The sequence below is a fragment of the Triticum aestivum genome, chromosome 6B (genome assembly GCF_018294505.1).
Source record: "Triticum aestivum cultivar Chinese Spring chromosome 6B, IWGSC CS RefSeq v2.1, whole genome shotgun sequence".
Lineage (NCBI taxonomy): Eukaryota > Viridiplantae > Streptophyta > Magnoliopsida > Poales > Poaceae > Triticum > Triticum aestivum.
Window position 1 is genome coordinate 400054242 of NC_057810.1, and position 15509 is coordinate 400069750.

Genomic DNA, 15509 nt, shown 5'->3' on the forward strand with positions numbered 1-15509 from the left:
AAAGGCGTCACAGAACCCCACCTTGATCAATAAAGCTTTCATCTTATATTCGCAATATCCAGATTGCAATCTTAGTTTCTTGCTTGTTCTTCGTTTGCTCGCAGGAAACAGACCCTCGTGGTCAGGTTGATCATGCTCCGGCGTGGTCAATAACCTCTCGGAGTTGGTTTAGCGATTGCTAAGGCGCGATGTCCTCGCACGTTCGTAGTCGGATCGTCAAAGTCGACTTCCACCAAAGCGATATCCATCATCTCATCGAAAGACGGGACACCTTTGCCTCTATCAAGTACAATGGACAAGAAGGAATTGAAACCACTCTGGTTGAAACGAGATAAACAAGGAATAAGGATGATCAAATTCGGACAGCACTCCGGTTGAAAAGAGATGCAAGACTTGATAAGATGAAAAGAACTTGAAGAGATGACACAACACTCCGGTTAAATGGATAAGCATGAAAAGAACATGATCCTCAATTCGAGAAGGTGAGTAAAGAGAGCAACATCACAATGCCTCCGGAAGACAGAATAGACGATAGATCATTGGAATAACAAAATGTAGGAGAAAATGCCAACTTCTGCCACATATGAGCTTGGAAAGCACCCTTCCAAGAAGGTTACAACGGGGTTGATGGAAAACCAACAACGAAAAAAATAAGCTTGTAGCGGGCTTATGGAAAACTTCTCAAAATTGAGGCGAAAATTCTGCCACTACGAAAACAAATAATATAATTGATAACACCAACGAGATGGAAAACTTCTTCCACCAAGATGATAGAGAGATAACTTGGATCATTGATAAACACCATAATAGTAACATTCCTTAGGGAAGGCTTTAGGTGAAATCTATACCAAGATAACTCCAACGAAGAGATTGATGGATTTAAAATACCTCATTCTTGACAACATGTGAATCGCGAAACCTGAATGGAAATTGCCAAGAATGATATAACACCACCTCAAAAGCTAAGGTAGAAAGAATTGCACTTCGAAATGAAAGAAGAAGAATACTTGAACTCCTCAAAATAAGCCATGTGCTGAACACCATGTTTATTTTAGAGTATAGCTTGGCGGGTCATAACTTCGAGAGAAATCTTGAAGAACAATTGAAGAATGAAAGGAATCCTTGATGAACCACCATGTAGAGCCTCCATGAAGAACTCCGGTAATAAAAGGGTGATAGAAAGAAAGAGAGGTTGAAAACACAAGGTGAAGCCTTGCAGTGATTTAGATGGCGCTTCGCGACGATATAACCGAGAAAACTTGAAACTCCGGAAAAAGAAAAGATGAAACACTAGAAACGAGAATTACTTCATCATGAGCAATCTTCGGAAGAAAAGAATTGAATCACCTCAAGGAAATAATAATAAGATTTATTGTATGCTTATCCTTCATCAAATTAAATTGATGACAAGCAATGGATTTGGCATACTACTTATTCCCGTAGAAAGGATTAAGAGAGATATAGCGCAAACTTGAGAAGGTATTGATGGAACCACCGGTGGGATTTGGAAACAACTAATGAATTGATATGATAACAAAGGAAGTGAAATCTTGAATGAACCACCGTAAAAATTGGAAAAGAGAGTAGCAAGGGCACAATTCACCGGAAAGAATTTGAAAATGAATGAAGATACTTGAAGGGATTTAGATACATGAGAACGAAGAGAACATGAACTGATTAGAGGATATTTGAACGATTCACTGGTAAGAATTGGAGAACGATAGCTACACGCTGAGAATGAAGAATTATGACATGATGGCCTTCGGAGGAAAGAAATGGAAACAACTCATGAAATGCTCCGGATGGTGAGAAAAGAATTCTCATAATCGAAAACAATTATGAGAGGATGTCATCAAGCTTGAACTACGCCTCTTTGGAAGAACAGGTAAGGATTTAAGAGGAACTCTTCTTCGGTCTTCAAAATCCGAGAATAACGACGAGAAACACCACCATGAATTGTTGATATACTCCGAGAGAATGAAAAAAACAAAGAGGTTGAGCCAACAATGAAAAACAAGTTGAAATCGATCTTGGAAAAGATCTGACCGATGAAATTCATTCTTACGTCAAACTTCGAAAAGAATTTGGGAATGGCTCCGGGAAAATTAGAAAAGTCAAGAAAGATCCTGGGAAAAGACATGTGGGTTAGGGCCCACTCGAAAGAAACATCATTGAAGGATTGCTTGAAATAGAGATTGCACGGGTAGAATTAAATAGCTTGAATGAGAGAAAAACCTTGAAGTAACTCGAACGGATTAAGAATGGAAAAATGATTCTTCTGAGATATCTTGAGAACTCCAGATAAGAATAGAGAGAGGTGAACAATTAAGAGGTGCACCGACATGGAAAAACATTTGAAACGAGGAAAGGGATATGATCAACACCGAAAGCTTGAGTTAAAAATACTGAAAAAGTATACGAGAATGAAGAATGATGAACTTGAAACTCGTGAGCATCTTCACGAGGGATCACCGAATCAGAACATTGATTGAAAAGAGTGAAGAGACTTCACATGAATAAATGGATACTTGATTAAAATATATGAGTCCTTGCAGAAAAGGATGGGAGGGCGGGAAAACAAAGGCAACTTGGGGAAGATGGAACAAACACCGTTGAGAAAACTTAGAATTGATCTTGCGGATGTTCAAAATGATCGGATCCACTTGAAGAGAAGCACACCGGTTGGAAAAGAGTTGACATGACAACCTCAGTGATCAAGAAGGATTAGTACTCCCATAGAAATATGAGAACACCGTTTAGAAAAGGTATGGAATCAACACTTGACATTGAAGCAACTCGAATACCACAACTCAAAACAAAACAAAGATTGGTTTGCAGAAATAAGCCGAAACAAATACATATGATAGAGATTTACCCAATCCCATATCATGCATCTGTCGGAAAGATATTCTAGGATCTACTTGAATTCCCACCTATAAACTCCCGAAACTTTCTATTTATGCAATCTGGTGTTGGGGATACAGGGGAAGCAATATATCTCACCCAAACTAACAATCCCTACATCCAGCTGTATCCATCCATCAACACATAACCAAGAAAACTCTGGAAATCGTGTACCTCAACCTTCGAAAAGCATCTGTTATACGAGCTATGGCAATACTCCCGAACTCCCCAGTACTGGGTGGCGTCGAGGTTATCTCACCAACAACTGCATAAAAGAGATTTTCGATGTTGGCAAAACTCAGGTATTCCAGAACTGCAACGATAAAATTGTGACGACAACACCTCGGAGCTCAACTCCCGGGACACTGCCACAACCCCTAAATGTCAGGAGGCACCAAGAACAATGTTCTCGTCACAAGAATATCGGAACGATCCCAAGATACCCGCATGATCCTAAAACAATTTGTGAAAAATTGTGGAGAGGAAAGACAAAACATCTACGTCGAGAGTCCTCACAGAGCGATGAAGGGGGTTGAGGAGTAAAAAGAATCCTACTCTCTGATATATATAATCCTAAGACTCAAAATACTTTTCTTCTAGACTCAACAACGGCCAACAATCAAGGGGGCTCCTATGGTCGGTCGAGGCTCTGATACCAACTTGTCACGCCCAATATGCGACCCTATCCTAAAGGAACTCGAAGGTCCCACCAAAGATAGAGCGCATATTGGAGACGCTTTCGCAAGGTGGATATCATTACATCGTACCATTACATAATAGTTGGGGATACATACAAGAGGCATAGAAAGCCACACGAATACAACATCATTATACACAAGAGCATCATCCAACTATGGATGAAACACAAACAGAAACTCAAACGAAATTCACCCTGCTAGCCCAGGCTGCCGACCTGGAACCTATCCCCTGATCAAAGAAGAAGCAGAAGAAGAACTCCAAAACAAGTAAACATCGCTCTTGCGTCATGATCATCGCATAACCTGCACCTAGAACTGTTGTTATAGTAATCTGGTAGCCACGAGGACTCAGCAATCCCATTACCATGGGTATCAAGACTAGCAAAGCTTAATGGGTAAGGAAGGGGTGAAGTGGTGAGGTTGCAGCAGCGACTAAGCATGATATGGTGGCTAACATATGCAAATAAGAGCGAGAAGAGGAGCAAACGGAACGATCGTGAAGCTAGCAATGATCAAAAAGTTATCCTAAAACTACTTACGTTCATACATAACCCAAAATCGTGTTCACTTCCCGGACTCCGCCGAAAAGAGACCATCACGGCTACACACGCGGTTGATGCGTTTTAACTCGAATCTGGTGTCAAGTTATCTACAACCGGACATTAACAAATTCCCATCTGCCACATAACCGCGGGCACGGCTCTCAAAAGTTTATACCCTGCAGGGGTGTCCCAACTTAGCCCATCACAAGCTCTCACGGTCAACGAAGGATATACCTTCTCCCAGGAATTAGGGTTTGGACTGATTTGGTATGAGGTCGCTTATATATAGGGAAAGGGATGGTTTAGGGTAGATTTGGACCCTATGATTAAATTGGACGGTCGAGTAAAAATAGGTAGGGAGTCCAAATAAGAAAATAGAGATGTTTTATAGATGTCTGGGGATGATCCGAAACCAATGGTAATGACAGCCTAGGTCGGGTTCGGGGAAGTTTTCGAACGCACGCAAGAGGGGGTCGGTGGTTGTACAGAGAGGTTAGGTGGTTTGACAAGAGGGAAACGAAAACACGGTTGGTCTCGAAACGGTCAGCGGACGCAACGGAGAGAAGCGAGGAGCGGCAACTATGAGCGGATGCTAGTTTTATGAAAACATGCAGATGCAATGTGCATGATGCTATGAGATGAGATGCATGACATGAACAAAATGCAAAAAAAAGACAAAAACCCAACCACGGAGGAAAATAATATATCACATAGCCGGAAATGGCAAGAGTTGGAGCTACAAATACAGAAAGTTACATCCGAGGTGTTACATTGCACAGGCAAGAAGGAGGGGTCATCGTCGACGGTCGATCACAACAGCATTGGCAGCCGTCACGGGGTCTACCAAAGAGAAGAGGGGGAGAAAACAGTAAATACATAGCAAGCAAGAGCATAATAGGATAACAGACAGAGCTAGACGTGTTCTAACGTGGTGCTATGTAACGCCCCGGTTTTGATGCGTCAGGTGTCTAATGGTTATTCGCCGTTGTTGCCATGTCATTTTGCTTGTGTGTTGCATTTTATCATGTCATCATGTGCATTTCATTTTGCATACGTGTTAGTCTCATGCATCCGAGCATTTTCCCCGTTGTCCGTTTTGCAATCCGGCGCTCCTATGCCCTCCGGCATTCCCCTTTCGTCTCTCGTTGTGAGCGGGTATTAAACGTTCTCGGAATGGACCGAGCCTTGCCAAGCGGCCTTGGTATAGCACCGGTAGACCGCCTGTCAAGTTTCGTGCCATTTGGAGGTCGTTTGGTACTCCAACGGTTAACCGGGTAACCGTAAAGCCCCTTCTCCTTGCAGCCCAACACCCCTTCCAAAGTGGCCCAAAACCCATCTAACTCCCCTCCCTGCTCTCGGTCGTTCGATCACGATCGCGTGGCCGAAAACCGCTCCTCATTTGGACTCTCCTAGCTCCCTCTACCTATAAAAACACTTCCCCTCCGAAATCCCGGATCAATTCTTCCCCTAACCCTAAATCCTCCCTCTGCGCCGCCGGACATGTCCGCCGACGGCCGGACACGTCCAGCCTCCACCTCGCTCCGGCCAATCGCGGCCTGCCACGTCACCTCCTCCGCCGCCTCAGCCACTCACGCGCCGCCACCTGTCCGCGCCGCCGCCCTCTCTCTCCTCCCTTCGCCGTCGCGCCGCCCGGGGCCCAGGTCCGGCCCGCCCCGGGCCGAACCGGGCCGCGCCGGGCCCATCCTGCGCCGCCGAGCTCCCGCGGCTCCCGCCTCCGCCGCCGCCCGGGCCGAAGGCCGCCGCCGCCTGCCGAGCGCCCCGTCCGTCGCCGGCGTCCCGCCTCGCCGCCGCCGCCACCCACGGCCCCATCGCCGCTGCCGCCCGGGAGGGCCGCCTCCTCCCGCGCGCGCCCTACGCCTCCCCGCGCCCTGCGCCCGGCTCTCGCCGCCCGCGCCTGCAGCTCCGGCCGCCGGAGCGTGCCATCTCGCCGGCCGCCCTCCACCGCTAGTCCCTCTTTGGCCATCTCCGGTGCCGGATCCGGCCGGGCACCCCGGATCCATCGCCCTGGTCTTCTCCGGCCTCCCCGCGCCCTCTCCGGCCATCTCCGGCCACCTCCACTTCCATCTCCGGCGAGGTCCGGGAAGATGGACGAGATCCACCAGTGCAACGAACCAAACACGGCGCCCTGTCCCGGATCCGCTCTGTCCCGGGATCTCCTCGTCCCGGGTTGACTTTTCAGAGGGTAAAAATTCGTCTAAGTCCCCGAATCTGTGTAATTTTCATGCCATGTTCGTCATGCCGTATCTCTGCATCCGTAGCTCCGTTTCGTGCGTGTAATATGTCAAATTGTTCGTCTCGACGAGTACATAACTTCATTCCATTGCATCATATTCATTTGAGGTCATCTTGATGCATGAATCATCGTTGTAAGAGTGCTTCATAATGTTTTCTGCTGTCTGTTATCAGAACGAGCTCTTTTGTCATTTTTGCCATGATTGATGTGTGCATCCTATGAGGTTGATGTCTACATGTGTTTTGATCTATGCCATGTCTTCTTTACAGAGGTGCTTACCATGTATTTTTGTGATCAATGTGGTGACTAGCACAAGCATGCAAACTAGGCATCGTGATGTTGCTGATTTTAGTCCCTGTTCTGTTGTTATTTTGATGCCATGTAAACATGATGCTACAGAGAGATCCATGCATATTTTGAGATACTTCAGTAAGGATGTTTTGAACATGTGATTTTTGTCTATCCATTCATGCCCTTTGTTGCAATTACTAGATGACCCGTTGCGCCGATGGCGCAAGGGGCGAGAGCAAGGGAGGTACTGTTAGAGTGTGTATCAAAATATTCATGCATAGACTGAGTGTTATGTGTGATTGTCCTTATGTAATACAATTTGTGCTATGCTCCTGCCTATATAACTGAGTTTTGTACAGCACCAAAATTTCTCTTGTCCTGTGATCAACTCTGCTTAGAAAACCTTGTGAAGAAGAAAGGTCAGTGAACAAGCACTTCTTTGTTATCATCCAGGTGCTCAACTGATTGGTTGTAGTAAAAATAAAACTGTTAGAAGACCACAAGGATAAGCATATATGTGTGGCTGTTTAAATGGTATCTGGTATAGCATCAGTAAATTTATGTACCTGTTGGTAGGTCAAATGGCCAGCATTTGCTTTTCTCCATAAGATTATCTTTAGTGAGAGTGAATCGATAAGGAAATAGGTTTGCTTCTGACTGGCTGAGTAGCAAGTAGAGCTGAGCTAGAAGACTAAATGATTGTGCGCACTGATTTAGTCTCGGAAGAATAAAGCAAGTTAATGCAGGTGCATAGCGATGGTGCTGAAAGGAAGTTTCTCAGTAGGTAAAAGCAAACATACAACATAGATAAATTACATTGTCTTAGCACAGCACGATGAATTCAATACTTATACATGATGAGAGTACAGTTCGAAAAGGAGACAGATTTCTAAGGTGAAGCTATAAGACAGAGCTTCATATCTTATTTGACTAACACAGGAGACTAAACATGGAGACTGAACGTAAGAACCACACTGGTTCCCACCTAACAGAAGCAAGCCATCATAGTGAAGCTATACATATAGAGCTTCATATGGTGATCGGATAGCTCAGCAGGCTGAACATGATGCTCATGGAGATCGCATATAATGAGTGTAGTCGTCGTTCATGTCTAGATGGCAATCTTCAACAGAATCTTCATTAGAATGCCCAGTGTATACTGGATCAGCCACGTCCTCATTAGAGTACATGCCTTCTTCCTCCAGGAACTGAGATGTTGTGGTTGTAGTGTTTTGCAGTGCAATTAATGCATCATGAATCTCCAGGAGAGCCTGCCTCGGATTAGAGACGGACATTGAGGTAGTTGGGTCCAAGGCAACACCAGTAAGACCATGAATTTTATTTGACGCAGCTCGCACTTCATCCACATAGTTGCATGCCTCTTTAGTTATCTGTTTGATTTTGTTGCTGCGTTGGTTGATCTCTTCTGATTTTTCTAGCAGCTTGTCTGATACTCTTGCACATGTCTTTTTATTTTGCTCCAGTAGGTAATAATTGTAATCAACAAGTACTTTGTTCTCTTTGTTTTCCATGTATTCAATGGCCAGATCGGCTGCAAGATTCATTGATGTCTCCTCATCCTCGCATACACGAGTTTTCAGTTTAGCCTGGCATGCTGAAGCATGGAAACGTTCTTTCGTACGATGGAATTCAATTTTTGCTTTACATCCACCTTGCCCAAGCCAATGCACATGGTAGATTGGTTTAGGGAGCCCAAGCTTCTCAAACATTGCTTCAGCCAAAGATGTGGTGGACAGTTCAACCAACTCCATGAGGATGGTTTCAGGAGATAGACCCAGAGGGCTGTCAGAAGGTATAAATGTAGCGTGCATCAAGAACAGTGAGCAGCCAAGCCTTTGACTGCATATGCATACAGAACCAAAGAACTCTAGCAATCTCATGATGAAACGAAACTATAATAATGCAAAGACATTCATAGAGGTAAGTAACAGAAGTCTAGGAAGAAGATGGGGTGCACATATGGAGAGGACAAAAAAAATCGATGGCCTAGGTAAATCACATGCATCAATAATATGGCCTGGCAGTATGGAATGTGACTACTGGACAAAGACCGAGCGGAGCGTTTCAAAACAAATAATAGCTGTTAAATTATCTATCCTACCGGCCTTATGCGGACATAATATTGATGGAGCGTGCATCAGCACACAAAGCACATCTTAAAAAAGATAGGGAGCGACCAAACATGTGTTTTGTGGACACGCAACGGGACCAAACGTGGACATTGAATAGACAAATATACATCTCACCACTTTTATGCAAATATACAACATTCTGAGGCATGGGGAGCAACCCAATTGGATTTTCGTGGGCATGCAGCAGGATTAGAGCTGGATCTGGAACAGAAGAATATACCTTGAGGATTAGGCCGGTGCTCGGATTTGAAAAGCAACTGAATGCATGAAGACCGAAATAGAAAAAGTTGAGTGATATAAAATTTGATAGAGTCATTATGTAAAATGCATGCATTCCCTTTGTACGAGGGAACCAGGCAAGATCAGGAGGGGTAAAAAGGAAAGTGTGATGTTAGCAGGCCTTTTACAAAAACAAATCAAGTTTCCGTGCGCTAAACATTTAATTTAGTTGTCGATTCTTAACTTTGATTAACTAATGAGTTCCTGTTGATATTTAAAGAAGGCCAAAAAGAACCTCGAACGATCTGCTGGAACAATGAACCAACAGGCAGAGACATCATGCTTATCATGCAAGGTGAACCAGTAAAGGACTTTTAGATTAGCAAGCCTATCAGCAAACACAAGACATAAGAAAGCACACACAGTATAACAAGAATGAAAAGACTTGATTAAGCAGCATGGCCCAACGGCATTTACAGAAGGTAGAAATTGTCATAAGGAGGGAGATAAGGCAGAAAGGGCTGACGGCCATATTTACAATGCATAGTACTTGATTTGTTCGATGACCTAAATAGAGGAATTGTCATGACAATGGCTCGACATAGTTATGCGAGTGTCAAAGCCTTGTCTTACAAAGTTGCACAAAATAAACCTGGTGCACGCCCAAAAGTGTGCAGAGTTGACGATCTTTAGACCCGATGGCCAGACCATTGCTGTGACGCAGCAGAGCTGAGAAGCTCTCTTCAGCAAGCAGAACATAGAAGATACCCTGAGAAAGAAGAGGAACCAGAGTTATCATCATATTGCGACATATCATCTGGCGCACCTGTAGGAAAAAAGGAACTCAAGAAGCGCCGGTTACACCGTATGTACATATCTAGCCTAGTCCATGGAAGAACTACTGGTTCGCTTTCTTTGGAGCGCCAGCTGGCTTGACAGCAGTGTTTGTCCTGAATGTCGTTCATTAGTAAAAAGAAGAATTATAGAGTGTAATAAAAAAACAAGGACATAAGCATTAGGCACATCATATAGAATACAACATAAACAAGCAGAAGACCAGCTGAATCTTATCGCAGAGCAAGTTCAGTCATATGGCTAATTAGTCTGCATGTATGAAGCAAATTATTTTGCATGCAGTAGCAAGGATTGTCTGTACATGGAACAAGAAAGAAATAAGAACACATATTACATCTTAAAGGTAGAAGGATGTTTTATTGAGCCTCTGATAAGTTTGAAAACAGCAGTGATAGAAAAGAAAGTCTGGTCAAATGGGGCATTGCATGCATCAGTGAAGAAGAAAACATTACTGAGATCTATAGAGAAGGATGCTTTTGATTTTAAACAAGGCATGGTAAAGAAAAAACAACAGGCATGACACCACATCGCATGCTGAGGCAGCTGAATGTAACTGGCCATGAGTCTTTACCTCTTGACTTTAGTGTGGTCAGGAAGGTTGTTCTTTGGATCTTCGGTAGCTATAAGCTCAGTTTCTTGACCGACCTGTTTAATTTTGGTGCCATCAAATATTACTGCATATGAAGCATGGTTTGTGCAGAAGAGAAAAAAGGTATTCAGGTATAAAACAAAGGCACGAACATTTGGCACAGATGTAGCTTCAACAACATTTCCAGCAGGAGCACCTTGTTCAGCCTGGCTAGCCACCTTGGCAGCAGAGGCAGAGAGTTCAGTGTCCTCGGGCTTTGAGGGCTCAGTAAAAAGTTTGCGGCGAGCACTTTTTGGGCATGCTGATTTGCTGTTTTAAAAGGGACAAAAATCAGTTCTAAGCAAAGAAAAAGAATTTTCAGAATGCACGACAGGACAATGGCAAGGTTGATACCTGGGTGTTTTAGGCATAATAGCCTGCCCTTTTCCTTTGAATGCAGATATAGGAGTGTTCATCTGCCAAACAAACAGTTCAGAAATTAAACGACTGAAAGGGAATTTCAAAGCGGGAATCAGCAGAAGATATACCTCATCAAGAGGCAGCACGACAAGTGTAGCTGATCCCGTAGGGAAAGAGGCAAGAATGGGCACCGCCGTGCCTGAGCTGTTAGCAGGAATCTGGCCATACATGTGGGTGCCCTACACATTTACATTGCAAATTAGGGCCAGGTGCAATCATCAGTACCATGAGCACATGTGTTAGAATGTAAAACAAACCTCTTGGTCAAGCACCACAATGCCAGTATGCACAAGCTGACCATCGTCAGTCCCTCCTCGGTACTGCCACACGCGAGACACGAGAACCTTTGTATTCCAGTACAGCTCTTTTATTGCTTGTTCCCAGTTAGCAATAAAAGATCTTATTTCAAATATTATAGGTAGAATGGAAACATCACAGAGCAAATGCAAATATGAGATGGTTAACTAAATTTGATGTTTCACTATTCTCGTTGGACAAAATGGCAATCTATAGAAACAAGGCATGATCATCCAAAACACTTAAATGTTGAAGAACATGAACTGAGATACATCATACATGCAACACCTCGATGTAATTGTGGTCTTAGATTTCACGCAACTAAAAGTGTTGGTTTTATTATCTTTACCACATATTGGTCAGGGTTAAAAAATTGTAAACAAAATTCAAATCCTTATATATTAACTATTATATTAACTCAAGCTGTGATGGTAGAGGAACATTTGGATATTTACTGCAGGTTTCTCATTCTATCAGAATTCAGAAAGCCTAGTCCAGTTCATGGATCTTCAAGTATAGATCACAACCACTTCAAACCCATAGCAACCTCATAAATATAACACGTACACATATGAGAAAGAAGCACCAACAGGAGGACCAAAGTGTTCAATGTTCACAAGCTAGAAAAAAAATTGAAGTTGTTCTTCTTCGCCAAAATCAGTTACGGAAGACATAAGTTCTTAACATGATCCAACCACAATTTCCACTTATAATGAATTCACTTACACCATTTCATAGGACTGAAAAAGCAAAAATTAGAAGATATAGTAAGTAGATGGTTACCTGAGCACATGTAAAAAACCTTCGCCACCAAGCAGGTCATCTCATAGATCAATCGAGTACGTCATACCCTAACAACTCTTTTTGGAAAATATCCTCATAAACCAGCACTTCATCTTGTAGAGTAGGCAATCCATGCTAGAGAGAATTAGAGAATGGCGAAGGTCATCTATTAGTACAACCTTGAAAGCATAATTCTATACTAAATCAGACATAAGCTTACTACAATATCAGACCTTTTATTCATAAAAAAGTTACATATTAATTGAGAGATCCACCTTAGTGTAATCTGAACTTATTTCCTCACCTCGGGTATGTACACCCACATATAAAAGAACAAAAAATTGGAGCCAACTCACAAGGAAGGCTCGAATCAGCATAAGGGAGCGGGTGGATCCTCTTTCTCCCGCCACCAACGAAAGAAGGTACAAGCATGTGCTGCTTCATCGGGATGTCTTCGACCTACAGGGTGCACCATAACAAGAAATTGAGCATGCATCAATGCAAATAGGTGGAGGCAGAGCACCCCGCTGGCAGTGTGAGATTTGTGGGTACTTACCATCTGGCTGTGGGTGACGAGGTAAACATTGAGGTCGGGCAGAAATGATGCAGCACGCCATCGAGGTCAGTGCCGCACACGGTCAGTCATCCTTGTGAACGTTTCTCTTAAGTAGATGAGCATTTCACCTCATAGTATCAGCATCTCTCTTAAGTCCTGAAATGACATTTCACCTCATAATATCAGGTAATTAGAAGATTAAGCAAATGAGCATTTCACCTCATAATATCAACATTTTCTCTTAAGTCCTGAAATGACATTTCACGTGTATTCAAGTAGCTCTTCACGATTCACATGTTCACACAGATATGATGAATTATTGGAGTTGGACATATTTCCCTATGTACAAAGCTTAATAATGTGTGCATCACAATTAGTTTTTCACCTCACAAATATATGACTATATGAGAATACACACCTTGGAAAATATTTCCAAAAATAAGAACTGCTAGCAAAAGGCTATCTGTTTTTGCTTAAGAAATAGTTTCTTTAGATTTTGTGGTATTGCCTAGGTAAACAAACACCGCATAAGCACTTCCCAATTGCAAGGGGTAAGCATAGTCAGAGTGTGAAGCCAAACCAAAAGGATTTAACATGGTAACTATAGTTTCGCCAAAATATCTTCATGAAGAACATGTTTAATTTCAAATATCCACAAGAATCTATCGGAGGCATAGCCATGTATGGTGTGACAGTAAGGAACATCTCCAGCTCAATTAGTTCTTGAAATAAAATTAGGCAGCGGTTCTGAAGAGCATACTGCCAGTAGGGCAGTTCATTCAAAAAATTCAGCCACCTCAGGAGTATAAAGGTAACAGATGGCGACAATCCAAAAGGCCATGTAACACAAGAAAGGAGTCTACTGCACGCATATATATTAATTTGGCAAACAAAGAAAAACCGTGAGATCTATTAAGGAACAAAAAGCCTAAAGTGTTAATTGTATTGATTTTGTTCCTGGCCTTTGTGACATCAATTTTTTTCCTCAAAAAGATTGTCCAGCTCCATTCTTGGAACTATGGCTCAAACCACTATTTTCTGGAAAAAGAATACCAGCTTAGGCTTTGAAAAAATAGTATAACGACACAGCAAAATATTAATATTTACCATCAAAGCGTCGGACTGAATTTGCTATTGGGGGGTCTCCAACTCATAGAAACACATTATCCTGCAGGGAAAAAGACGTCATCGATTGTTTCAGCAAGTACAAAAACAAGCAAAGATGTCGTTGCGCCGCCGCAGCTTGCACGTCGCCTCGTCCGGCCACGAGGGCGTACGTGACAGTGAGAGAGGATGGAGGCGAGGACGCCGGGACAGACCTTGAGAGTGGACGAACAACGGCGCGAGGGCCGGACAGATCCGTCCGTCTCTGCGGTTCATGCTTCTCCAGCTGGGGATGACAGCGAAGGCGCCATGGACCACCGCTGCGGCTCGAGCTCCTCCCGGGTGGCTGCTGCACGCGTGGAGATGGACGCGGGGGAGGAGGCGGACTTGCGCCAATGCAAGAGGAGCAGGGGATAGGAGGAGCCGTTCCTATGGACAGGATTAGCAAATACATGGACATCTGCATCAGCTTTAGCATGCCATTAAATTAAACAAAGGTTCCAAATTCACTTCCAAACCAATGTAGCGTTGCAGATTTACACACAAAATCTAAACCATTTATCCATCACCCAAATTAGGAGCCAGTAACAACAATATAACCAACAAATTAATCACACAAATCAGAAGAGTAAACTAATAAAAGTTAGAGATATGCAGACATGGAAGAAAAAGAAAACAAATGAAAGATCTTACCAGGAGTTTAAGTCCTTGATTTGGCTGTATAGATGCCAATGTAGAGAGGGGCATTGCCTGCTCTACTTCTTGCTCCAACCCACTTCTTGTGACGCCCACGCCTTATCCTCCTAGCGTCATGTTCCCACCTCCACCTTCCATCTCTTCTTCTCATAGCAGGCAGGCGAGCTACTCCTAGAATATCGGGGGATGCAGTGATGCAGCAACACAAGGAGGAAGGATTTCTCCTGCCGCCCTTGCAATTTTCGCCTCCCCACCGGCTGCACCTGGGAGTTGGCCATCGTCATCTTCCGCCAGCTGAGTGGAGGTGGTCGCTGGGCGAGGGCTCGTCCATGGGAGCAAAGAAGAGGCGTCGACAGCGTGGATCCATCTTGATACGTCCCTCTCTGTTCGTCAAGAAGAGAGTACATAAGAAAGAGAAGGAGAGAAATCTGGAAGAAGTGATTGGAGAAGAGAGAATACCATGGAGATGATGCCGCCACACCCACGCCGGCAGGGTCCCCGGGCGTGTCGTTGACGGAGCCGTGTGGATCTGGGCCGGCCGGATCTCTCCGCCGAGCTGAAGGGGGGAATCAGGGAAGAGGAGGGGAGCTGGCGGCAGCAAGATGGGACGAGGAGACGCGGGAGGGGAGGCGGAGGAGACGAGGCAGCCGAGAGGGAGGGGGAGCGGAGGCGGAGGAGACAAGGCGGCCGAGAGGGAGGGGGAGCGGAGGCGGCGGCGACACGGAGAAGGGGAGCGAGACGAGGGAGAGAAGGGAGATATTTTGACGAGAGAGAGAATGCCTGCCCAATCCTGATCGATGCAGTCCACCCCAATCACGCGCTCCCACGTCCCACCCCACGTTGTAGACCCTGCCACCCACGTTCGCCACTGCGGCCCCCCTTTGGATGATCGGCACACACACGCGCGACACCCGCTGCAGCCGCTGAAACGGTGGCCCCACGCACAAGGGTGGCCCAGCTGTCATATGCTCTAGCCCGAGTGGCGAACGTACAGAAAAATGAACGCTCAGATGTTTGACAGCAGGGTAAAAACCAACAAGCAGGTACAATGTGGGGTAGAACGATCGGACCAGATTCAAAACAGAGCTCAATGGCTTCAGATGGGCGGG

The 15509-nt window shown here is 44.4% G+C and overlaps 1 protein-coding gene across 4 annotated transcripts; it reads right to left on the minus strand.

Annotated features, from left to right (window-relative positions):
- Positions 1–9488: 9488 nt before the first annotated feature.
- On the minus strand, positions 9489–15218 carry LOC123137265 (uncharacterized). 4 transcript variants are annotated; one of them, XM_044556955.1, is made up of 14 exons: positions 14860–15218; positions 14398–14783; positions 13920–14133; positions 13708–13768; positions 12601–12756; positions 12401–12503; positions 12045–12179; positions 11222–11337; positions 11033–11143; positions 10899–10960; positions 10658–10814; positions 10488–10561; positions 9935–10011; positions 9489–9830 (listed from the first exon to the last, which is right to left on the minus strand). In XM_044556955.1, exons 7-13 carry the CDS (start codon positions 12082–12084, stop codon positions 9960–9962), a joined length of 612 nt encoding a protein of 203 aa, XP_044412890.1. In that variant the 5' UTR covers positions 12085–12179; positions 12401–12503; positions 12601–12756; positions 13708–13768; positions 13920–14133; positions 14398–14783; positions 14860–15218; the 3' UTR covers positions 9489–9830; positions 9935–9959. The 4 variants fall into 4 exon arrangements, with proteins under 4 accessions (XP_044412890.1, XP_044412889.1, XP_044412891.1 ...); XM_044556954.1 differs by having other exon boundaries at positions 9924–10011; XM_044556956.1 differs by having other exon boundaries at positions 9489–10011.
- Between the last annotated feature and the right edge of the window lie 291 nt (positions 15219–15509).